At 41.7% G+C, this 24029-nt stretch overlaps 4 protein-coding genes across 5 annotated transcripts; all 4 read left to right on the top strand.

Annotated features, from left to right (window-relative positions):
• Positions 1–360: 360 nt before the first annotated feature.
• LOC127589170 (parvalbumin beta 3-like) lies at positions 361–6009 on the top strand. Its single transcript, XM_052048213.1, has 5 exons — positions 361–661; positions 1153–1227; positions 2236–2368; positions 4381–4490; positions 5741–6009. The coding sequence occupies exons 2-5, from the start codon at positions 1167–1169 to the stop codon at positions 5764–5766; spliced, it is 330 nt and encodes a 109-aa protein (XP_051904173.1). The 5' UTR covers positions 361–661; positions 1153–1166; the 3' UTR covers positions 5767–6009.
• An 869-nt stretch (positions 6010–6878) lies between these two features.
• On the top strand, positions 6879–9813 carry LOC127589169 (parvalbumin beta-2-like). The gene is made up of 5 exons (XM_052048212.1): positions 6879–6997; positions 7533–7602; positions 7676–7808; positions 9269–9378; positions 9444–9813. The coding sequence occupies exons 2-5, from the start codon at positions 7542–7544 to the stop codon at positions 9467–9469; spliced, it is 330 nt and encodes a 109-aa protein (XP_051904172.1). The 5' UTR covers positions 6879–6997; positions 7533–7541; the 3' UTR covers positions 9470–9813.
• Positions 9814–11810: 1997 nt separating this feature from the next.
• Positions 11811–14663, top strand: pvalb8 (parvalbumin 8). Its single transcript, XM_052048214.1, has 5 exons — positions 11811–11976; positions 12157–12226; positions 13881–14013; positions 14098–14207; positions 14450–14663. Exons 2-5 carry the CDS (start codon positions 12166–12168, stop codon positions 14473–14475), a joined length of 330 nt encoding a protein of 109 aa, XP_051904174.1. The 5' UTR covers positions 11811–11976; positions 12157–12165; the 3' UTR covers positions 14476–14663.
• A 5824-nt stretch (positions 14664–20487) lies between these two features.
• Positions 20488–23634, top strand: aimp2 (aminoacyl tRNA synthetase complex interacting multifunctional protein 2). Of its 2 annotated transcripts, none has more exons than XM_052048156.1 (4): positions 20488–20650; positions 22162–22374; positions 22543–22777; positions 22975–23634. In XM_052048156.1, the coding sequence occupies exons 1-4, from the start codon at positions 20642–20644 to the stop codon at positions 23361–23363; spliced, it is 846 nt and encodes a 281-aa protein (XP_051904116.1). In that variant the 5' UTR covers positions 20488–20641; the 3' UTR covers positions 23364–23634. The 2 variants fall into 2 exon arrangements, with proteins under 2 accessions (XP_051904116.1, XP_051904115.1); XM_052048155.1 differs by having other exon boundaries at positions 20490–20764.
• Positions 23635–24029: the final 395 nt, after the last annotated feature.

Genomic DNA, 24029 nt, shown 5'->3' with positions numbered 1-24029 from the left:
ACGAATAACAATGTGCGGTAAAAGTGAACATTTAACTTTTTTTTCCCCAAGTATTTTTAGGGGGGTGGGGAGGGCTTTATTTAAATAAAGAAACGGTTGAAAAATGCTGACAAGCATGTAAATGTCAATAAATAACAACGTAGCCCCGGGGGGCTTTTCACCCTAGTCTTTTCGGGTCCCGATATAAAAGTGTCAATGAGCATCTGGCTTTCACTCGAAGATAGAAGTCATCATCACAGCGATCAACACCTCCGGAGTGTTGTTGTCACTTGCAACCACGAACAGGAAAACCCCATTACGCGCACATTTCTTTTGATTCCACGTCGCCCTTCATAACTCTCGAATCACATTTGACTTCTGACTTTTACTCCAAAGTCAAACACGGTGCAAATCAGCGGACTTCGCTCGGCTTTTCTCGGACCCTTCACCAATTGGCCGAGGCGCACATGAAAGCATCCCTCATTTGTTGCCTTAAAAATAGACCGGACTACTAGACACATTTTTTCGAGCACCATTGCATCTTGGCACCCGATACCCGGAGCCCAAAGCTCTGTAAATGGTGTTGCTGGAGGATATATAAGAGGCAGGCAACGCGCTGTTGGGGACATTCACTCGGAATCCGCCTTGGTTGTTGTCACTCGCTTCAACGCGCAGCGCAAAGGTGAGTGCGCACACGCTCAAAAAGACCCCCCCCCCCTTCCCCCTCTTCCCCCACCACCACCAAAAACAGAGGAGCCACACAAAGACTGGTTACATCCTCCCTTGGACTATTATGATCATAATGAGGAAGAAGGCGATTATTCCAACAGATTGCAGGACTCCAGAGGATTTGTGGAGGACGAGCAATTGTGAATTGGGATGGTGGCATCCGTTGTGCTTGCTAATGGAGGGGGCGGGGGGCAGAGCGACAACATGTATCTTGTTGGGAAGACCCCCTTCTGCAGTCGGATAACAGAAAAGTCAACATTTTTGTCGTAAACTAAATCGTGCTGATGATTTGTTGTACTTCCTTTGGAATACTTTGCAGTTTGAGATGGTTTGAGCAGCCCTTATAAAGTCATCGAGCTGTCCACTTGAATCCACTTTTGAAGTTCACCCCATGCATGTGATTTATTTACAAATGATCATCATTGCCGTTTCTCCCTCTTGTAGATCAGAACAATAAAATGGCCTTCACTGGTTTCCTCAATGATGCCGAGATGAAAGCAGCTCTGGATGGCTGTTCAGGTAATGTAAATCTAAATGTCGTTTACTGTACATCATTCAGTTACCACCATCTGTCGGTGTATGGGCCATTCCACCGAATTCCGCGAATTGTAAAAGTGATTTAACATTTCAGATTTTTTTCCTACTAAAAATCGGATTTTACACGCGTCGAAAGCCTGAAATTATTGGTTGAGCCATCTTGGGCCACTTTCTTTCATTATGTCATTGTTTTCTTATGCTGTTGAGGAACAAAGTGAGCGTTGCGCATGAAATTAGCCAATACGTGAAATGTAGCAATGTGGTGTTTATGCACATAGCATGTTGAGCCGATTAGCGCGTTGCCATGATTCAACATAGTTTGATTAAAAAAAATAATTTGCCAGACTGACGCTAGATCGGAACCCCACTAGTCATAGTTGGAATCGCATCAAATTTACAGATTTCTTTTTTTTTTTGCATGACTTTTGCTTTTCCCATGGCCTGTAGAGGATTTCAGTGATGAAAATTCCTGTGGATCACGTGAGTTGTGGAATGGTTCACATTTTTCAGAGGGGTTGGGGCACTCACAAAACAAAACTGGGAATTGAAACCATATATATATATATATATATATATATATATATATATTTTTTTTTTTTACTATTATTTTGAAAAGAAAAAAGTATGGTTCTGATGACACGTATCACAAACAGGTGACATTTCCGTCATATTTCTATGTATGGTTCAGTCTAATTTTAGGGAGCAGGGATGACATCAAATGATATTTTTTCAGTCTTCGGGGCAATAAATTAACCTTTAAAATTTTATTGCTGTAAGAGATATTTTTATCTAGCTAGCTAGCCTAACTAACTAGCTAGATAGCAAGTTTAATTAGATATCTTCACAATCTTATCTCATCAACTTCTAAACAATTTCATCAAATCCATCCTATCGTATCATTCTCATTGTACCTTACCTCTTATCTCATTTAGTTTCTCTACCTCATTTAACAGTTGTTTGCTGTCTTGCGCTTTGTTGTTTGCTTTGCAGCCCCCGAATCGTTCAACTTCAAGACTTTCTTCAAGGTGTCTGGCCTGGCCAGCAAGTCACCCGAAGATGTGAAGAAAGCCTTCCGGATCATTGACCAGGACAACAGCGGCTTCATTGAGGAGGAGGAGCTCAAGTGAGACGTCCAAACACATGCAAGATGGACTTAAGGGTTTTCGCAAACCTATGAGTGATTTGTTTTGTTCTATGCTGTTGGTACCGTTAAGTTTAAAATTACTTGTTTGTTTGTTTGTTTTTTTATTGAACATAAAACATACAGTAATAATTTGACAGAAAATAAGGTACGGTAGATAAAAAAGTAAAAAGAAAGAAATCAGTCTTCATTCAACACAGTTATTATGTTCAAGGGAGTAGGATGAAGTAAAAAACTTATCTAGTCCTACCCCGTTATGCGTTTATATCTACTAAATCATTTTTATATCAATCAGAAAAGAAAAAGTAATAAGTCTCCATTAAGGCTCATACTTTACCCTTAACCGTGATATTTTTACAACTTTTGGTTTGTATCGGGATTATATATATCCTCACCCTGGCACTCTTGTGTCAATTTTCTCTTGTCTCCATCTGGATAATTACATACATAATGGATATTTCAATACCTTTCTCTATTTATCAACTTAGTTCTGATTTATCATTATATTTAATGTTTAGAATTTATCATTTTAACTCTGATATATGTACCGGTAGGTTGTTTGTACTATTTTTTTGAATTTGTTTTTGAACTCAGCAAGCGATTTACTCATTTTCAGGTCCGTTTCGAGATTATTCCACAGATTAACACCTTTGCTAGATACACTTCTTTGCTTGATGTTTGTTCTTGTTTTGAGTTTTTTTAATAAGTTGGTACCTCTTAATTCATAGTTGCTTTCTCGAATTTCGAAAAACCTCTGAATGTTTTGGCAGAGCAGGTTATTGTGTGCTTTGTACATTAATTGGGCGATTTTAAAGTCAACCAGGTCATAAAATGTCATCGTATTTAATTTGATAAATAGTGGATTTGTGGGTTCCGTATATTTTGATCTATTAATAATTCTAATTGCTTTTTTTTTTGTAGTTTAAGAATAGGGAGTGTGTTTGTTTTGCAGGCATTTCCCCATATTTCCACACAGTAGGTCATATATGGTAATAATAATGAAGTGTATAATGTGTACAAAGATCTCTTATTTAGCACTTCCTTGGTTTTGTAGAGGATCCCTACGGTCTTGGCTATTTTTCTTTTTACGTTATCGATATGTGGTTTCCAACATAGTTTTGAGTCTATTACTAATCCGAGAAACTTGGTTTCATACGCTCTTTCTATTTCAATTGAGTTAACCATAATTTTAGCTTGGTGTTTGATTGGTCTTGTGCCAAAAATAATTAACTTCGATTTTTTCAGGTTAAGTGACAATTTATTTCTGTCGAACCAGTTATTTAATTTGTTTAATTCGTTTTCTACAGTTGTCAGGAGCTGTTTCAGATTTATTCCAGAACAGTAGAAAGTTGGATCATCAGCAAATAGGACACATTTAAATTGTTTTGAGACCTTGCAGATATCATTTATAGAAAGATGAATAGTTTTGGACCAAGCACTGACCCCTGAGGAACTCCGTGAGTGATTTTCAGTTGATTCGTTTTTTTATTGTTGTGTTGCACGTACTGATATCCGTTTTCTAAATAACTTTTTATCCATTTACAAGCTACACCTCTAATGCCACATCTTTCTAGTTTTTTCAATTATATACTGTGACTTGGGCGCGTATGGTATGAGGCTAACAATTCTATTGACTCCAATGCATCAAGATCCAAGATTCAAGAAAAGCCAATTAAAAACATTCTTTGGAATTGAAAATTAGTAACATTTTGAAATCAACATTTTCCGAAATATTTTTCAAATGACTCAATGCTTTGAAAAAAATTCCAGGAGCTATTAACATTTTATAGTCATTTAAAATGAAATTTTCAAAGTGCATTTCAAGTTTAGAATTTCAAATTAGTTTATAGTTCCAGAAACTAGAAGACTATGCAGTTTTACAAGACTATGCAGTTTTACAAGAATATCAACATTATTATTATTATTATTTTTTTAATGTGCCGATGCATTTGTTTCTGGATAATGCTTATTACTCGGGTTTTCCTGGTTCGTAGGCTGTTCCTGCAGAACTTTTCTGCGTCTGCCAGAGCTCTCACCGAGAAGGAGACCAAAACCTTCCTCGCCGCCGGTGACAGCGATGGTGACGGCATGATCGGCATTGATGGTAAAACGTCTCCTAATGCTTATACATAAACTTACCGGTACTCAAAAATGGATTTGGTCCAAATACTGGATTTCAAATGAAGCAGCACTTCCACCAATTGGAAACAGCATTCATTAATATTCATCTGATTTAGAAATGCAAAATATAAATCTATAAACTATAAGCATATAAATATAACAGAAAGCCGTCTTAAATGCTGTGTGGCTAGGATTCCAAAACATTTGTCATGTTCCATTTGATTGACGTTAATGTCAGATTGAACTGCAATACGTCATCACAAAGGCGTAATTAGAAATCCAACGTTAACAAAGCCAACATGACCTATTGATTATACTCCCATGCTTCCTTCAGTTTGATTGCATCCAATAAGAAATCACAAAAGCCTAGAAAGAAAAAAAATTAGTTGAGCTATTTTTTTTCAGTAAATTCCACGTCATCGCTAGCTAAGCAGCATGAGCCATTTTTTTAGAAAACAGAAGAAACAAATAATAAAAACATTTTAACGAACAAGAAAAGTCCAGGTGCCCTGATTGAACCTCGACTTGGATGCGTGAACTGCAAGCTTCCTAAAGAAATAAACAAAACTGCTGTTTTTCTGCATTGGAAACAGTTAGCTAAAATTTTGTTTAACATGACGTAGCCAAGTGTGCTATTAAGCTAATTAAACGCAAGCGAAATAAGAAGTCACAAATACTTCAAACAAAAGAATTTTAATTGACATGAAACACACACACACACACACACACACACACACACAGTGTAATGTTGCCTTGGGCTATGTTTTTAAATGAACGCATGTCTGAACAGGCACAGTGGTTGTTGCTTCTCCACCCATTAGAAGCACAAAACCACTCCCTAGCACCCAAAAGTCCAATAAACAAAAGCGGCATGAAACATTCCCGTTTTAAGACATTCCTGACATGGTTACGCCCCAAAACTTTTTTTTTTACCCAAATTTCAAATTCACGCAAAAAGCAACCAATGAGTTTTTATTTACCTTTAAAACTCATTCAATTCCAAGAACTATTTTTTTCCATGTTTCTTTTTAAGAATCCAGATAGGAGGGTAAAGTAGGGTCTGAAAAAGCCCGGGACTGAATGCACAACGTCAAAAAGGCATCAGAAATCGCTACCGTGTCAAAAGAAAACCAAAGTGCAACACAATTGAAAGCCAAGACAATTTGCGATTGGTTAACCACCAAAGCTCTCCCTCATGTCTTTTTTTTTTTTTTTTGCCTTCTCCTCCTCCAGAATTTACTGCCCTCGTCAAGGAATAAATTCCCCCTGACCAAGACCCTCTTGATTTCACCGACTCCTCACTGGATCCGGTAATCCCATCAGCCGAAAGCATCTTTTTTATAGTTTATTTATGGGTTGCCTGCGGACTATTTCTCAACATTGGAGCACATCCTTTCACTGCTGCGTGTGAATGTTCTGAAACATGTGCAAGTTGTACACCATCTGCACTTTTTGAGGCAGAGTGAAAAAGCCGGGAATAAAAACTCTTCTGGTGTAAAAAAAAAATTCTCTCTTGTGGGCTTGCTTGTTTGTGCGCCGCTAGACTGGAAGACACCCGCGGGGACGGTGATGATGTCACTCGAACGGGTTTGAATATTTGGCAGGGGTAAAACAATGCCGCAGGTTTTCAATGCAAGAAGTTAATAGTGGATGCACTTTTTTGGGGGAGGGGAGGGGGGCTTAATTGGTTTATGCTAGCACACAGTTCCATTAGCAGCGATATCCACTGGGGCCCTTCTCAGTCAGTCCAGTTCAATGTGATGTTCCGGTTTTGCTCAAATCGTGCGACCCCTACGGCATAACCTTGCATAAAAAGAATCTTGGACACCTCAGCATCTATCAAATTGACTCTCTCTGGGGCTTGTTAGCGTTAATAGTGACAGATGGCAAGCAAGACCACCCCCGACACGGGACAGTAGTGCCACCTAGATGGGAAAAATAATCTGCAACGTCAAGGCCAGAAGCACCAGTGGGCACTGACTGACCTCCCGTGTGCTCGACCAGGGACCCAAAAGCAGCTGTTGATATTACGGGCGAGACTGCGCTAATCTTTTTGCCATTTATAACCATTTACAATTCAAACCTGGACTGTCCATTTCAAATCAAAGCTCCACTTTTTTTAATATGGCTGTGTTGCTAGCACCACATAAGTTTGTCGCCCACCCTGGCGTCGTACTATACTTAGCAAGGAAGGGGTGGCTGATAGACTTCTTCAAGCGCACCTTTTAAGCGTCTTCGTTTGTGAAACTTTAAAAATAGAGCGCTCCCTGGCTACGGTGGCAAAATGTTCACCCCCTTGCACCCCCCCCCTCCCCCCACCCACACTTCCCCATTTGAGCGGTGTCAATTATCCAGTGCCTCAGATTTCGATGGGGTGAACCTATAAAAGGTCAGCGGTGACACCCGGGCAATCACTGTGGTCGACTTCCCGACTCGTGTCCCGCATCATCCGTACCGTCCAAAACAAAGACCCCCTCCCCACCCCAAGAGGTGAGTTTGATTCAACAAGATGAAAATAGGAGAATTTGATTCTTTTTTTAAGGCAGAACATGAAGTTTGGGAGGAAAGCTAAGCTTGCTCTGGAAACCGACTGCGTTACAAACTCTAATTGGACCTGAACGCTGTCCTTCTAAAAGATTTTTAAATTGCATGTTTTTGAAGAAGTCCTGTGAGTTTTTAATTTTTAAAAAATGCTTCCTTTGAGTGGAAAATTGCTTGGCAGGCCAGATCAATTTATGCGGTAGTCAATTCTTGGGGACCGAAGCTGAATCGACGCAGATCAACTAGTCGTCCTCTCATCTCCAGCCGCATTCAGTAGACTCAAAAAGGTCTTTGTATATAACCGTCTTGTTATGGTTATTTGTCAAACGATCTACTGTATGCTGCTATAACACCTGACTATCGGATGATTTGATGTTTACATAGCACGTGCCAATGTGAATTTGTTAAAAGTGGAACATTGATGAATCATGATGTCTCTTTTGCAATATGTATCCCTGACGATACATTTTCGATTTGAAAACAGCATCTCACAATGGCCCTGCACGGTATACTGCATGATGCTGAGGTCGCTGCAGCCCTGGATGCTTGCAAAGGTAGAAAGAAAACCACGCACGCACGCACACTCTTTTATATGTTAATCATGCTGAGGTGACACTTAAAATCCAGACGCCGGAACGTTCGACCACAACAAGTTCTTCAAGACCAGCGGCCTGGCTGGCAAGCCCTTGGACGCCTTGAAGAAGGCTTTTGACATCATTGACCAGGACAGGAGTGGTTTCATTGAGGAGGAGGAGCTCAAGTAAGAGAAGGGCCACCAAACACAGGACGCACTTTTAACATCATGTGATGCGAGAAACTTGTTCATTTTGAGGACATTTGGATGCTCTCCTCTGCTGTTTGGTTAACTCACAAATGATTGACAAGTGATGCGAGATATTTCAAACGGCTCAATGAACTTACTGTGGGACGGGTTAGCCAAACTGCATGTCTTTAATGCTTTTAGGTTAGCCGTGCTGCTGTTACCGACATCCATGTACAGGTGCACAACCTTTGGTACATTGTAAAGAGTGGATCAAATCATTTGAGCACATTCATCAAAAATTTATACATTTCACCTGTCCAATTTCAAATCCGCTTATCCTCACTAGGGTCATGGGCATGCTGGAGCCTATCCCAGCCGACTTTGGGCAGTCGGTGGGGAACAATAACAATAACAATAACAATATATATATATATATATATATATATATATATATATATATATATATATCCCCCCAAAATATATATATTATATATATATATTGTATATACACACACACATACATACATACATACATACATAAAATGTGATGTTCAACAGTGTAGTTTTAAATGTTTAAATAAATATTGGTTTTAAATGCAAGAAATACTAAATTTTATATACAGGTATAAGGGTATATACTGTATATATATATATAGGACTTCCAGATCCAGACTGACAAGATGGTAATGGCGAACCAACCAGATATCGTGATCATAGATAAAGGGCAGAGGTTGTAGTGGATGTCGCGGTCCCAAGTGATGGAAACATCAGAAAGAAGGAACACGAGAAATTCGAGAAAAACCAAGGGCTTAGAGAGGAGCTGGAGAGAGCCTGGAAGGTAAAGGTGATAGTCGTACCTGTGGTGGTCGGAGCACTCGTGGCAGTGACCCCCAAACTAAATGAGTGGTTGCAACAGATCCCGGGAACAACATCGGACATCTCAGTCCAGAAATGTGCAGTGCTGGGAACAGCAAGGATACTGCGCAGAACCCTCAAGCTTCCTGGCCTCCGGTAGAGGACCCGAGCTGAATGAGGGATGGACACTGACCCAAGGGGGGTGAGACGAGGATTTATATAAATATATATATATTTTTTTTTAATCCTCTTCTCACCCCCCTCGGGTGGTGTTCGTCCCTCATTATATATATATATAATCAAACTATAAAAATAAAATAAAAGTCAAAGATGGAAAGAAAGAAAAAAACTAATACAAAATAATTAAATATAAGAAACAAAAATACATAAAATATCCATAGTTCTACCCATTATCCGAGCCGAAAATGAGCAAATACAATAAGAAAATACATGTAAGAATAAAACAATAAAAATTTTAAACTATATACTGTATTTCTAGAATAATAGTTTAAAAAGTACAAATCGATTATAATGAAAGAAGCGCCCTTCCAAATGAAAATGGAGGAAGTTGCTATGTCTGACGATGCGCGCGTCCGCCACAGGTTGTTCCTGCAGAATTTCAGGCATGGTGCGCGCACCCTGAATGACGCCGAGACTCAGGCCTTCCTCAAGGCCGGTGACACCGACGGCGACGGCAAGATCGGCGTTGACGGTACGACCGCCAAGCACTGCTGAGCTCAATGCACAAATGCTGATTTTGCCTTCTCATTTCTGTAGAGTTTACCACCTTGGTTCAGGCGTAAAGTGGCACGTGACCAACAGCACCCGCTCCCATGGAACAACAACACCCACCACCCCCCCCCCTTTTCATCTGAATACAAAGCGTTTTTATACAATTGCTTAAGAGACGTTTTCTCCGACGCAATACACACTATCCAACAAAAATGATGATTGCTCATGTCTTAATGATCGAGTTTGCTTTTTTTTCCAAACTATGCACTTTCCAGGAACAGAAGGTAGGGACGAAGAAATGTTCTTTCGTTACGGTCCCTCTCTGTCTTATCGGAGGTTCAGCATGTGTCTTTTCAACTATGTGACAATCTGACTGAAAAAAAGCACCGAATAAACTTGTGGACAGGAAAAACGACACATGGTACTTACTAACATTTTCCTGAGGAGAAAAGATTGTGCTTGGTCAGTCTCGTTAACATCAAATTAGATGCCGCTAGATGGCACGCCGCTAGATGGCGCCAGCACAAAGCGAAACACTTGAAACAAGACGCGCCTCGATTTCGTGTGACGATTTTCGACACAAAAGTCATGATTAAAAAGTATGAATTAAAATGACTTGCATTATAAGATACATAAATCCTGTCACACCCCACTGCCTCAACACCAGCACCACCCCAACATAACATTTTAAAAACATTCAGATCCAAATTTCCATTGGACCTGCTTTAAATATTTTTTTGTCCAAGTGCAGCTGTAATTTTCACGAGTTATCATTGTTCAGTTCGGGCCATTTATGCATTTTTTTAGGCTAGACCAAAAAATGTGATACAGGAACTTCTACTTTGTAAATGTAAATAAATAAATGATCGGTGGTAATAGAATAGGGTGCCTTGGCACATGACATCCATACAGCGACTGAATTGCGGTGGCTTGAATCCCGCTGTCGATCCGGTGTCAGCGCCGCCCATCCGTTTATTTTCTGAGGGGACACGATTGAGTTTCGAAAAGATAAGGATAGCAATTGGATAACGAATTGCCATGTGTGATTTTAAAAAAAAGTTAAGTTTAGTGGCACTTGCTCATGCTGGATAAGATAGGCCAAAATTAGGTCGTAGTAGTGATTTAGTACACTATGAGTTTAATTCTGTGACGTACGCTCGTACCGCAATTTGTGGGTAAAAGGGGACTGCTGGGTCATAAAATAAAATATAATTAATCGCATTTTAATCATCTGAAACATTGTCCCTTATCACCCCTGATTACAGTAACTCAATTTCCATTTCCCCATCGAAAGGAATTTTTAATGCCACGATTCCATTTCAGCTCTTCCATAAACTGTTTTTACGTTACCCTCACTGAGGTTCTGGGTTTGAATTCTGTGCGGCGATTTTTTGTCTATTATTTTGCATGCATGGGTTTTCGACAGGTACTCTGGCTTCCTCCTGAATTCCCAAAGGTTAGTCGGATGGACAAATCATTAGATGATATTAATTCAGTGACAGCCACTATTCATTGGGGAGTGGGTCGAGGCTAGCCTGGGAATGGCAAAAATCCACAAATAAGTGATAGAATTTGACCTGCAGAAAGCAAAGCACAAAAAAAGTAAGTTTCTTGCATTGTGTTAAGTAATCCCTCGCAATAACACTGTTTATCATTTTAAAAAAATTCATACAACTTTTTAAAAACGGTGTATTGTTTTCTGCATCCTGAGGGACTGTAAACTTATCTCAACAGTCTCCGTGCTTCCTTGCTGTGCTGCTTGCCAAATTTTCACCATGACAAAAACAAAACCCAGAATGTCGATGAAACATTCTGTGCAGTGTTTCTAAAAACTGTCAGTGGTCTGTAAGAAAATGTTTAGATTCAATCCTCACATGGGTCGCGGGGGGTGCTGGAGCCTAACCCAGCCGTCTTCGGGCAGTAGGCGGGTGACACCCTGAACCGGTTGCCAGCCAATCGCAGGGCACACAGAGACGAACAACCATCCGCATTCACATCCACACATAGGGACAATTTTAGAGTGTTCAATCAGCCTGTCATGCATGTTTTTGGAATGTGGGAGGAAACCAGAGTACCCGGAGAAAACCCACGCAGGCCCGGGAGAACATAAAAACTCCACAAATGAAGGCCGCAGCCGGGATCAAACCTCTGCACTGTTAGGTTGACGCGCTAAGCACTGGATCACCCACCGGACTGCCCGAAACATTTTATAAGTATACAGTACTTAAAAAGACGCCACCCAAGGAGATGCCATGTATGTGACCGACAATGGGGAGCGTCGCACGGGCGGGAGTGTCGTATACATTTGAAGTGAATTTGCTCTTCTCAAGGGCATTCCACAGGTCCACGGGGTCCCGTCTCTTTGGCCGTGGGCGTTTATAAATAGTCAAGGTTAATTAGGTAGCTGGGAAACCGGATCGGGCGGCCGGTTAGAATTCGATCCACGGGCAGGTAACTCAAGTGAAGCCCATTGTCACTGCAGCCGGGCCTATAAAAGCCAAGTTGACGACGGCAGTCAACACTCAGCCCAACTTCCTCTCTGCTGCATCAACAACTGGCCCGCCAACCTTCTCACTTGGTAAGTCTGACATTTAGCTTGTATGTTGAAATTGAATTATCCCTGAAAGGAAAGGCGATATTATTTCGGCCCTATAGTTGATTATTTGATTATCAGGCAAGAGGGAACTTTCCGAAGCCGTCTGTTGACACTTATTGCCCCTGCAGTGAAATATGATTCAAGCTTTGCCTGCACCTGCAGGTAAAGAACATGTCGCTGTCATCCATCCTTTCCGCCGATGCCATCAGCAATGCAATCAAGGACTGCCAAGGTATCGTCTTACCCCTCCATCACCGTTGTCTTTTGAATTTGCGCGCATCTCTGGCACTCACAGTTTGTGTCGTTATGCCCGCTGCTTTCATTTGTACAATAGTATCACCATCATTATGTGTATGTTTCTGTTACCGAGCTAAGGAAAAGGACTTCAATAGATACTGGAAATCTCAATGCATGTTTCTGCACTTCATGCATCAAAATGTACATTTCACTTTGCCTCTGTTGGACAAATAATGCAAATTTGACAGGCTAATAAAGGCAGCGTACATATCCTGGAGGCAAGGCAAAAAGTAGAAGCCACAGTTGTCACTTGATTGCAACACGGGAACATTCCGGTAATTCTCACTGTACCATGCAATGTGTACAATGCAAAACAGCATATTACTATTAATTACAAGCGCTGTATTAAAAAAATAATCATAATACATTTTAAAAATGGAAAGTGTTTCACTGTGTCTTATTCACTTCAGTTACAGTGAGTGATGAACGCCCCCCACAAGTAATGCTCGTAATTTCCGACAGTCACCATAAGATGACACCATAGAACTACCATTGTCTTCTTGATGCTTCTCAACTCACTTCAACATAGTTTCTTGGCCCTAACATGCCAGCAGATAATACCAAAGCACTGCTTTGGTTGAAACAAAGCTCCTCAACTCACTTTGAACATAAGAATGAGAAAACCTTTATTCGTCTCCCAATGGAGAAATTCCCAATTTACAGCAGCAAAATTATGAAAGGATGAAAGTAGAAGAACAAAAATTCGTAAAGGCAGCCACTCTTGCGGCGCCATCTTGAAGTCAGAATAAAAGTAATAATAACAAAATATAGTTTATACCGTATTGGCCTGACTATAAGACGGCCCTGATTATAAGACGACCCCCTCTTTTTCAAGACTCAAGTTTGAAGAAAGTTCTTTTTGAACACCAAATTCATTTTTATACAGAAAATAATTACAGTACAAATGATTATAACAATATAGTTGAGAGGAAAAGCATGTTATTTTGCCTCATTTAAATCTAAAGTGCAATCACATTCATAAATGAATGGCTTCTGTTTTTTTTTTTTTAATGTAAATGACATCATAACTTCTCCTCAACTGCCGGTTAACCTGGCCTATTTTTGACCCACTTTTCTCCAGATTGTCACTACGTTTCTCCATTTTCTGTTAACTCTTCGATTATTTTTTTTCTCTTTTCCTTCTTAACGCTATTTTTCATTTTTCTTCTTCGTGCTACCGCTATTTTTATTTTTATATATTTTAGCCTGGGGAGTTAAGATCAGCATTCGCTTCATTGATATCTGGCGCCATCTAGCGTCGTGAACGGGTATAGACCCCGGGTATAGACTGTCTAGACCCCGAATATAAGACGACCCCCACTTTTCACTTTTTCAGTCTTATTTCAATGCAAAAAACACCGTCTTATATTCGGGCCAATACGGTAGTTCCTCGACACCAAAGGGCGCCATCATACTTTTTTTGGCCTGAGCACAAAAGTCAGCGACTTGACAGCGTTGCAAAATATTTACCGCAAATTGAATGGACAGAATTATGGTGAGGGTGAACGGTTTCGAGAATGCATGGATGGATCCGGACTCTTGAGGCAACATTGCAAACGCTGCTCTGTTCCACTACGTCCTGGATTTAGGGCCCGAGTCTTTCTGCCCCAAGAAGTTCTTCCAGGTGTGCGGCCTGGCCACGAAGAGCCCGCAGGATGTGAAGAAGGTTTTCGGCATTCTTGACAACGACGGGAGCGGTTACATTGAAGAGGAGGAGCTCAAGTGAGTGCCACACAATTTCACGGATAGCAATATCAAGGCCTTCGACATCTCGGGTTTACACATGTTCCCTCTGGCTGTTTGTAGGTTTTTTCTCCAGAGGTTTAGTCCCACCGCCCGGGTCTTGACAGAGAAAGAGACCAAGAACTTCCTGAGCACCGCCGATGAAGACAACGACGGCCGCATTGGACTCGAAGGTACGAGTGCTGCACAGCTCAGAGAAGAAACACGAGACGGGATTTTCATTCGCCGCAAATAACTGCTGTGACAAGATTTCTCATTTGGAGTTTGGATGTTACGTTGCCAATGTTAATTTTACTTCAAACTAGCAATACTGGGGTCATTTAATTCTGGGTGACACTGCCATCCTGGGTGAGCCCTCCAATTGGCTACCTCCAAGCAATCAAGCATTCATTCCATTTCTCTTTCTCGTCCACAGAGTTCCAAGCTATGGTGCGGTCCTAAACACGTGCGACCCTTTTTTTCCAACTGTCTCTCATTTTACACGGCATCAAGAAGTCGCTTAAGTCAACCATACGGTCAACATCATCATCACTGGCCCCGCCCACTTTTTGTCTGAAGGATTTACCGCCCCCAAAGAAATGCTAAAGTCATCTAATATGCCCAGAGAAATAAAAATGATAAAACCAGTGTATCTCGGCTTGTCTCGTTTTTTTTTTCTTCCCAGTGTGCCTTTTGTGATATATAAGACAGCAATGACAATATCACTTGGAATGATACACCCGAAAGTGCACGTCAACACATTCCTGTATTGAAGCTGCTAACGCACAATTCATAACTGGATGTGTGCGCATTTGAATATGAGCAGAGGAGGTGATCGCTGGAGTCGTCACTTGGGCTCGATCAAAGCTAATCAAGACCTCAGCTTTGTGAAATAAACTTGAACCAAACAAAAACACTTGAAATGAACAAAGCAAAGTCAAAGTTCAAGGAACCAATGTTGTCACGGATTTGTACCGTGAAGGCAGAAAGGGGAAGCAGGGAGACATGCAAGACAAGAGAGAAAGAATAATAATTTTTAAAAAATGTTGGCAAAAAGGGAACTATTTGGAAAACCCCGGATGCAAAAAAGAGCCCCGAGAAACACAATTCAAAGTAGCAACAGGAAATAACAAAACGTTCTCCAGCGACTCCAATGAACCAACTGAAAGAAAGCAAGGAACAGGCCCACAAACAAACAATGAAACAAACTGATGACTCATCTTAACTCATCTGGATTTAAAGAGAGCTTTCACAACAACGTGGCACACCTGGACAGGCCGAGAGCAAATCCTAAATAGTGGACAAAACTTGGAAAAAAAAAACACTGGACACGCATCATATTTGTTCGTATGTTCACGGGTCGCTTCCTGGTTTACTCACGACGACTACACCTCAATATTTCTGCTTGAAACACACCGTGCTTTATTATCTTCAGACTTGGATTCGAACCGACAACTGCCTTCGATGCTCACCGACTGGGTGGAGGAGCCCAAATTGAACAAGATCTTTCACTGATCCGACCACTTGTGTTGATTTGACGTCCGTCCGGGCTATTATAGCAAACGTCCGATATTAAAATTGGTTTCGTGTTGACGATTTCATGATGTGCGACGACCCAACAAGGTCATGTGACAACAAGTGTCTTTGCCGAAACGGGTCAACTTGTGACAGGCTGTTCAGATTTTTTCTTTGCACAGCAAAATGCTAAAAAATGGAAGCACACTGGGGCCGCTTTGGCATTCTTCAACTTGAAGTTATTGAACATACCAAAAAAAAAAAAGCCCATGGAATTATACAGGGCATTGATCGAGTGGTTAGCGTGTCAACCTCACAGTGCAAAGGTTGTGGGTTCAATTCCAGCTGCTGCCTCCCAGTGTGGATTTATCCCCGGGCCTGCGTGGGTTTTCTCCGGGTACTCCGGTTATCTCCCACATTCCAAAAACATCCACGGCAGGCTGATTGAAACTCTAAATTGTCCCTAGGTGTGAGTGAGAGCGCGGATGGTTGTTCGTCTCTGTGTGCCCTGCGATTGGCTGGCAACCGGTTCAGGGTGTCCTCCATGTACTTCCCGAAGACAGCTGGGATAGGCTCCAGCACCCACCGGGACCCTTGTGAGGGTAAAAGCAGATCGGAAAATGGATGGATGGAATTATACAGCCTGCTTTGTCAGAAACCACTTCCAATAAATTCTTAATTATTGTTCCTTTCATTTTTGAGATGTAATCCATCCATCCAACATCTGTACGAGATGTAAATGTTCTTTCAATTTTTAAACACAATTTTTGTGTTGTGATCAGTGAAAAAATATATATTGTATCATCACGCCAATATTGGTCGTGACTGAGCAAGGTATTGTGACTTGCTTGAACTAAGTAAGGGCTTGACTCTCAACTTGCTTGAAATTTGGTGGCAATTTGACTTGATTTTTTTATTTTTTTGGTCCACAATAATTTTGGATTTGCTTGAAACGTGAAGCCTACGACTTGCCACTTGCACGTATGTGATTTACTCCCACCTCTGAAATAAAATAAAATAAAAATTATATTCCTTGCATCTATATAAATTAATTCCTTTTTATGCTGTGGTTGAAAACTAGTTTGACGACAGTTACTCGTGCAATTTTTATGCGCCAGTGTGTTACTTGCTCTCATGCAGTCTTTTTTTTGTATGTGTGTGTGTTTTTTTTTTATTAATCGTGATACCTCACCTCAAATATTGCTTGTGTGTAAGTGATCAGGTCTGAATACGCCGTGTGAGGGATGGCCTGATTATCTGCTTAAATCATCAATTATTGATGCTCTCACTGCATTGTCTTCAAGAAGAAAAAAAAGTAAGATTAAGAAAGGGGTGTCAGGCTCATTTTACTCATTAAGGCCGTTTCAAAGTTTAATGTGGGTCCCATCTTCAAGTCATATCAAAGAGGGGAGGGATCCTCGTCTACACGCGTGCACAACGTGCTCTTTGACAACAAATGGCTAATTTCAAAACATGTTACATTTCCAAGGATGCCTATTTGTGTGCCTTTCTGTGACTCTTCCAGTCCCTGCGTTACCACCTGCGGCTCTCTCATGAGGCTTTTGGGAAAATGTAAATAAGTCGCTTCATTCTTTCAACGCAATTTGTGTCGTCACATGAAAATGAAATGTCTTGAGTTGTTTTTGCCGCTCAAAATATGCATCACATGCGCTGGTCTGATTTATTGACCCAGAAGACCCAAGAAGAAAAAAACAAAACAAAGAGGTCAAAAGGTCCAGATTAATGACGAAAATCGATATTCTAAGTGGCTATAATTTTTTTTGTAAATATAGCATTTATTTGAATTTTGTGAAAAAGTGCTTTTGAACTGAAAAGTTGAGACGCAAGCATTTTTGGGGTCATTCTAGGTGTATTCTCTCAAGGGTCTCTATTAGGTTGCAACAGAGCCCTTTCAGCTCACTCGGAAAGCTCATAGCGCATTTTAGCTTCAGCCGCAGTTCGGCCCATTTTATTCGTGAGTTCAGTACAACTTTGGATATTGAATTCTTTCCAGGTTTTGCTCTGAGCCCGGTTGCCATCCTATACCCGGTGAAAGATTGAAGCGCACAGGAAGGACATATATAATGCATGAGACAGCAGGCCTGCAGCGCATCTGCCAACATTTTGTTTTCACTAATCACGCAAACGGATGAAAATGTCATCACCGGCATGTGCCTTGTTTTCAGTCCTGTTATCGCGATTATTTCCACAGATGGCATGATGGCATTGAGTGACAGCTGTCATTTTTGCAATTTAATATGCGGATAAGGGGCGTCTTTAATCGCACAATGTTTAATTTGAGAATCAAGCCGATTGTCAACCGAGAAAGGTTTTCGTCACAGCTGCAAATAGAGACTCCCAAAACACATTGTTGCTTTGTGATTGGCTCAGTTCAAATCGGTGGTCTTAGGACAAGATGGATTCCCGGGTTTGGTGAACTCACAAATGCCGCAGGAATTCATCTTGCAGGCAAGGTTTGTACTGCAGTGCAGTCCTACTCGTGGTACTCGAGCTCCCTCCTGTGGTTTGAAAGACAATCACTGCCCAAGTACAATTCAGTTGTATTTCACTTTTAACCCTTTGAGAGACAACGGTTACTACAGTGGACAGCTTATTATGTCATCAGGTTACAGGGTCCATGAAAAGGTTACGGTAATCACCATACATTTGCATTTATTTTTTTAAATGTTTTTTTTTCTATATTCAGGCAAATTTTTAAATGTAATATATTTATGCGCAATCATGTGGAAGCAGCCAGCCATTTACAAAATACACATACAGGACTCATTAAGTCACAAAGACATAAAAACATAAAAACATATAACATATAAACAATAAATGTATTGAAAAAGAAGTACCTTCCTGATAGTCTCAATCAAAAGTGAGCGTGATTTCCTTGTTAAAGGAAAGGTGTTAGATGTTTTTGGCCTGTCTTCAACGCTGCACCTGCTTCTTGAAGTCGTAAACAAGCAGGTGTTGCCTAAGAAGAAAATAGACATGCATAGAGTTAATTCGTTGCTATTTTCGGGAGGCAATCAGCTGCAGTGAAAGAAATTCAGATTGACAAGGCGTAATTACGCATGCCAACAAGGCGTTAAAACAACAAAGGTAATTTGACTTGTGGAATTCTGGAGGCAGACTGTCAAATTGCTTCGGTCTCGTGTGTGTGGTGGGACTGAAAAGCCATGAAGACAGACACGAAGGGTGACCCAGATTCTTTCGACTGTGAGGGAGACAGGCTAACTGCTTGGCCATCGTGCTCCCATTGGGGAAAAAACAAAATCTTCACACATTGCAGTACCGGTATATTGCGTCAAACTCTTTTTAAAGTTATTGACATGTCCACTTTTTTTTTAAGCTCAACATTCACATAATTGAGGAGATGATAAGAACTATCCAAATGAAGAATTACAGTAGTTACATTTTTTTCTCCCTCCTCTTTCCACATGAATGGTTTAATGGATTCAAACCATTTCAATTCCAAAATACACATTCTTTGTTTCGAGAATAATTTCCTGTTTTCACAATAAAAGTCTAAAAATTAAGACAGTGTTTTTCACCTTTATTTCCTCTTTCCACATTCCTTAACTGATTCAAATTATCGCAACCTCAAGTCTCACATTCCATATTTGGAGCATTCAATGGGGTCCACAGCATTTTAATTATTGGTGTCATTTGGTTTCTATTTAGTTTCATAATTATTTCGATTTGGTTTTAGCTCTTTGTGTATCATTGTCTTCCTCATTTGATTTTGTTTCTCCCTGTTCTTGTCATCTGGGTCCCTTGTGGTTACCAATCAGCTCCCTGAATGAATACATAAACAAATGTGGCATGAGTTGTTGTTGTGTTTAATGATTTTAATGGTCATTAAATTATGCCAATACAGTATTTATTTTCAGTCTTTCAATATTGATTTGGCTGAGATCAGCACACATTTATCATTCACAAATGCTCTTCATTGTCCAACTGCACTAAATATTAAACAGGGGGTATTGACAATTGTTAAAACTGTTTGAGGAACTCAACGCTTCCTAACTGGACTAACTATGCAAGTTCGCCAGCAGCAGTGCGCTTACCAGTGTGACTTGTTTTATTCATCATTAATTCTTCGTCTTTGAGACGGCAAACAAAGAAGCTCATTACACAGAATCAAAATGACACTTGACTTCAATGACTTAAGTGTGCGAACCTTTACAAGGTCTGCTTCGCCTCGAAAGTCCACCTGCGTGACCCGGGAGCAGTAGCCTTCATAATATGTGCATCCCTTGTTCATGCATCATTTAAAGCTCTTGCTCGTCACTGTCAGGTTTCAGCAGTGCTCAAGTTCCACGTGCGAGCATTATGTGCCAGGGAGTGAATGTAGCTCAGGTGTAAAGCGGTGACGGGAGGCGACCACAAGTGGACATGTCACTGTAGATGATTAGAGCAAGGCTGAATTGCTTTCTGGTGTGGGATTGTGTTGCCGTGTCTGATCAGGTCAAAACACCACTCGTGATTGAAACGTTAGCCTGCACAGACTTGATTTCCAATCCTAAAACTGCTTTGTTGATTGATAAGACATCACTCACCAGTCAGGTTGAGTTAGAAGAGAATATATTGACATCATGATGAGGAAACTGCAGGACGATCTATTTATGTATGTATATATCTATCTATCTACTCAAATACACTGTGATTACTTATGCCACCTCTGGAAATTCATCAACGCTTACACTAAATTAGATTTTTTTTTTCTTTTGACCTTTGACTTCAAACAGCTGATCTTGTAAAACACAGATGATGCTCGTGCGCCGTCTGGTGTATGTGGAACACATTACCACTTCCGGTAATCATTTTTAAAAAATATCTAACCGTAAATTAAAATAAATAAAAACTTATTTTTTTAATCACACGCGTACTATATTCAAATTTGGTTTCCGAAAATAAAGTAAACTCAGGCCAACTGAGTTTTGTCGTTGTCGCAAGGGGGTGTTTCCGGTCTTTTCCGGTGTGTGGGCTGTTGTTGGCTGTCAAGCTCACATTCCTTCCATTTCTAATTTGCGTCCCGGATTGCTTATTTTTCGTCCTTTTGTTTGTTTCTTTTGAGCCCCTTGAAATACTTGTGCCCTCCAGCATGTACAAGGTACAGCCGATCTGCGGGGATGACGTCAAGGTTGATTTGCCCACCTGTATGTACAAGCTAGCAAATGTCCACGCAAAGCCGGCGAACAGTTGTACTCACGAACACGCGCTGCAGGTAAACGACAAATCAGTTCTTTACGAGTAAGATTATTTTTCACTCTTTCCTTTACCATACGTCTGTTATACTTGGGTAGTAAACGTATAGCCTGCTAGTCATATTGCTATGAAGACGCTAGTGCGCTAGCTGTCCTAGTTGATAAGATAAATTTCGGGCTGCTGATGCAACTCAAACGCAATTGGCGCTGACGTTGGCCGCGACCTTCCAAATGTTAATTCTATGTCGTAATAATTACAAGAAACCTTTTCGTTGTAAGCTTTGTTGCAGACGCCTCGAAAAGATCTCGACTAGATTCTATTTTTAAAAAACGGGCTTACGTTTTTAATTCATTCGGTGATTTTTTGAACATTTTCGCAGTTAAATGAATTGAAATTCCATTCATTCTTTCCAGACCACCCCAAAACACTACTTTTGATGAAGAAAAATATTACTCCAGTATATTGTATGAAAACATAAGAAACGGGAATGGAAACCAATTTCATTAATTGCTGTTACTGTACACATTGTAGTATTGGCGTGCTGGATCGTTGCCTTTAAGGGGCGTGGCCTAGCGAGTGACGCCAGAACCTGGAATCGTTGGCACCTGAGCTTTGAGAAAAGCGGCATAAAAATTTGATTTATCATTTTTTTTCCTGGCTGAAATTGAGACAGTGGTGGTTGACATGAAGGGAAATTAATTTGGATAAACACGTCATGCTTGGAAGACACCCCCCCTCTACCCCCAGCAACATTTACCTGTTTGTTCCATCTGGTGGGGAAAATCAGGATGCCGATAGCACCGACTAGTGTGAAAAAAAACAACAAACAAAACACAATTTGATATGTTTACTCTTTGAAAGTTGCTTCAGGTCTTTTTGTGTACTGCTGTTGATATAGCGCCTCCACAGTGGCGCAATGCTGCAAATGGAGTTAAAATACATGGCTGACGGAAAGGGACATCATTCGCTCAATCAGCACAGTTAGCCTTGGCTGGGGCGGCACAAAATTAGCTGGAGGCGGCCACCACACAATTTTGAACACAGGAAAAACACTGTTTATTATTTATATTGTTTAGCTGCACGGTGAATGAGTGATTCGTACATCTGCCCCAGAGTTTCTGATATTCGCCCGCCCTTTTATCTTTAAATGCTCGCTATGCTAAATTAACTACCAGAAGCCTGTCTATTCTCGGTTGAACTACTTGGACGTCAAAAGATGGAGTTGCATGGCCGTGGACCCTTTGCTTGATTCTTGTTCTAATTGTGTGGACTTTGCATGTTCCCGTCATGCTTAATTTGGTTTTCTCAATGTGCTCCTACTGCGTCCGCCCCCCCCCCCCCCCCCAAAAAAAAAACATACTTCCTGTCCTACATCTCTCCCAAATTGATCTTACCGGAATTATTTCCTGTCTGCAGAATGGCGAAGTGGACCCCTCTGTCAGAGCCCTGGAGGCCCGTCAGGACGAGATCATGCGTAAACTGTACGAGCTGAAGGCGGCCGTGGAGGGCCTGGCCAAGACGGTGACCACGCCTGACGCCGACATGGACCTGACAGTCAGAGGCAGCCTCTCGTCCCAAAGCTCCAGCTCCTTCCAGGGCGTGGCCGAGCTCGACACGCTACTGGGGAAGGTAGGATGCAAATTGGAATTAGTGCTTGGCAGACACCTACCGACCATTTTAAGCACCTCTTATTAATCCTGGATCAAGTTCAGCTGTTCTCGTAGGCAACCACATTATCTCCGTTGTTTATTTTTACCTGTGATAAATGTGTATGAACATGTCCTCCTCTGTCTCAAGGACCTCGGTGCCCTACGTGACATCGTCATCAACGCCAACCCGGCGCAGCCTCCGCTCACCCTCCTGGTTCTTCACAAGATGCTGTGCCAGCGCTACCGGGTGCTCTCCACCGTCCATGTCCACTCTTCAGTCAGCAGCGTGCCGCCTCAGCTCTTATCCTGCCTCGGCCCGCGCCATCCGGACAGCTACGCCCGGCATCTCTTCCAGTTAGGCTTCACCCTCATATGGAAAGAGGGTAAGGCACCATTCCAGAGATAGCGTGTCAAACGTCTTTCATTTGGAATCCATTGTGGTGTTGGTAGGAGCCAGAAAGATGAGCATTGTGTTAACGCCTCAGTATTGATGGACCTTACTGTGACTACCGCGTGGCCTGTGATGAAAACAAATGTTGTTTACGGCGTGTAACCGCCGGATGCCTTTTTGCCTCCGCAGTCCCCAAACTGCAGATGAAGTTCAGCGTTCAGAACATGTGCCCCGTGGAAGGCGAAGCCAGCGTGGCGCGCTTCCTCTTCAAGCTGCTGGCGCCGTACCCGTCCGACGCGGCGACGGCCACCCTGGTGGACAGCTGGGTGGACACGGCTTTCCACCAGCTGGCCGAGGGCGGCGCCAAGGAGCGGGCCGCCGTGATGCGCACCCTCAACTTGACCCTGGGCCGTGGGCCCTGGCTGGCCGGGCGCGACGTCTCCCTGGCCGACGTGGCGTGCTACTGCTGCCTACTGCTCGCCGGGTCCGCCTCCCCGGCACCCGCCAACGTCCAACGCTGGCTCGAGTCCTGCGAGAACCTGGGCCACTTCGGCCCCGCCAAGGTACTCCGACAGTGACCCTGACCTCTGGCGAGGAGGGCAAAGTGAGAGAAAAACGAGCCATGTTAGGAACACCTTCTCATGCTTACCTCTTGAATAATGTCACTCTCGACACTGAAGCACATGCTGGTCTCTTTCTGGCATGAAAAAGGGAGAGGAGGCACATGAGGATTGTGACGACAGGGACGTTCGAATACCTTTTACCCACTTTGTGCCTACCAAAATAAATACCAACTGTGGCAAACATGAAGATCTGTTTAATAAATCTATCTGAAGGCATTTAAACAAAGTGTTGGGAGTTTGTATTATCAAACAGTTTGACAAATATTTTACTTTTTACTGCAAATGAATACCGGCTCCAAATACTGGTTATCGGCCTCCTTTACGAATAGTCAATATTGGCCCTGAAGAAAAAAAAAAACATGTCAGCTTATCTCTATTCAAAAGTCATACTTTGTCCCGAGTTAAGAAAACACACACTTTGGATTAATCAAGGAAGTGGCACATGGACCAGACTTTCAGGGTTTTTTTTCCTGATGTTTAGCGCAGAACACAAAAGCACTTGGGAGCGGAGCGTGCGGGAATACCGCTGTTTGTTTTTCCCCACACAAAGCATGAAAAACGTGACTTGGTAATCTGCTGATGTACTCAGCGCATGTCTTTGTTCTCAAGTCAAGGGTCCAA

The sequence above is a fragment of the Hippocampus zosterae genome, chromosome 17 (genome assembly GCF_025434085.1).
Source record: "Hippocampus zosterae strain Florida chromosome 17, ASM2543408v3, whole genome shotgun sequence".
In the NCBI taxonomy this organism is placed as follows: Eukaryota; Metazoa; Chordata; class Actinopteri; order Syngnathiformes; family Syngnathidae; genus Hippocampus; species Hippocampus zosterae.
This window is presented reverse-complemented; position numbering and strand designations above follow the sequence as displayed.

Bases quoted from the DNA above. Each gene is read 5' to 3' on its own strand.
- aimp2 (XM_052048155.1), top strand. From the start codon at position 20,642: ATGTACAAGGTACAGCCGATCTGCGGGGATGACGTCAAGGTTGATTTG. The intron at 20,765-22,161 runs GTAAACGACAAA...TCCTGTCTGCAG, and splicing joins CTCACGAACACGCGCTGCAG to AATGGCGAAGTGGACCCCTC. The intron at 22,375-22,542 runs GTAGGATGCAAA...CTCTGTCTCAAG, and splicing joins TCGACACGCTACTGGGGAAG to GACCTCGGTGCCCTACGTGA.
- pvalb8 (XM_052048214.1), top strand. From the start codon at position 12,166: ATGTCGCTGTCATCCATCCTTTCCGCCGATGCCATCAGCAATGCAATC. The intron at 14,014-14,097 runs GTGAGTGCCACA...GGCTGTTTGTAG, and splicing joins ATTGAAGAGGAGGAGCTCAA to GTTTTTTCTCCAGAGGTTTA. The intron at 14,208-14,449 runs GTACGAGTGCTG...TCTCGTCCACAG, and splicing joins CGGCCGCATTGGACTCGAAG to AGTTCCAAGCTATGGTGCGG.
- LOC127589169 (XM_052048212.1), top strand. From the start codon at position 7,542: ATGGCCCTGCACGGTATACTGCATGATGCTGAGGTCGCTGCAGCCCTG. The intron at 7,603-7,675 runs GTAGAAAGAAAA...CTTAAAATCCAG, and splicing joins AGCCCTGGATGCTTGCAAAG to ACGCCGGAACGTTCGACCAC. The intron at 9,379-9,443 runs GTACGACCGCCA...TCATTTCTGTAG, and splicing joins CGGCAAGATCGGCGTTGACG to AGTTTACCACCTTGGTTCAG.
- LOC127589170 (XM_052048213.1), top strand. From the start codon at position 1,167: ATGGCCTTCACTGGTTTCCTCAATGATGCCGAGATGAAAGCAGCTCTG. The intron at 2,369-4,380 runs GTGAGACGTCCA...CCTGGTTCGTAG, and splicing joins ATTGAGGAGGAGGAGCTCAA to GCTGTTCCTGCAGAACTTTT. The intron at 4,491-5,740 runs GTAAAACGTCTC...CTCCTCCTCCAG, and splicing joins CGGCATGATCGGCATTGATG to AATTTACTGCCCTCGTCAAG.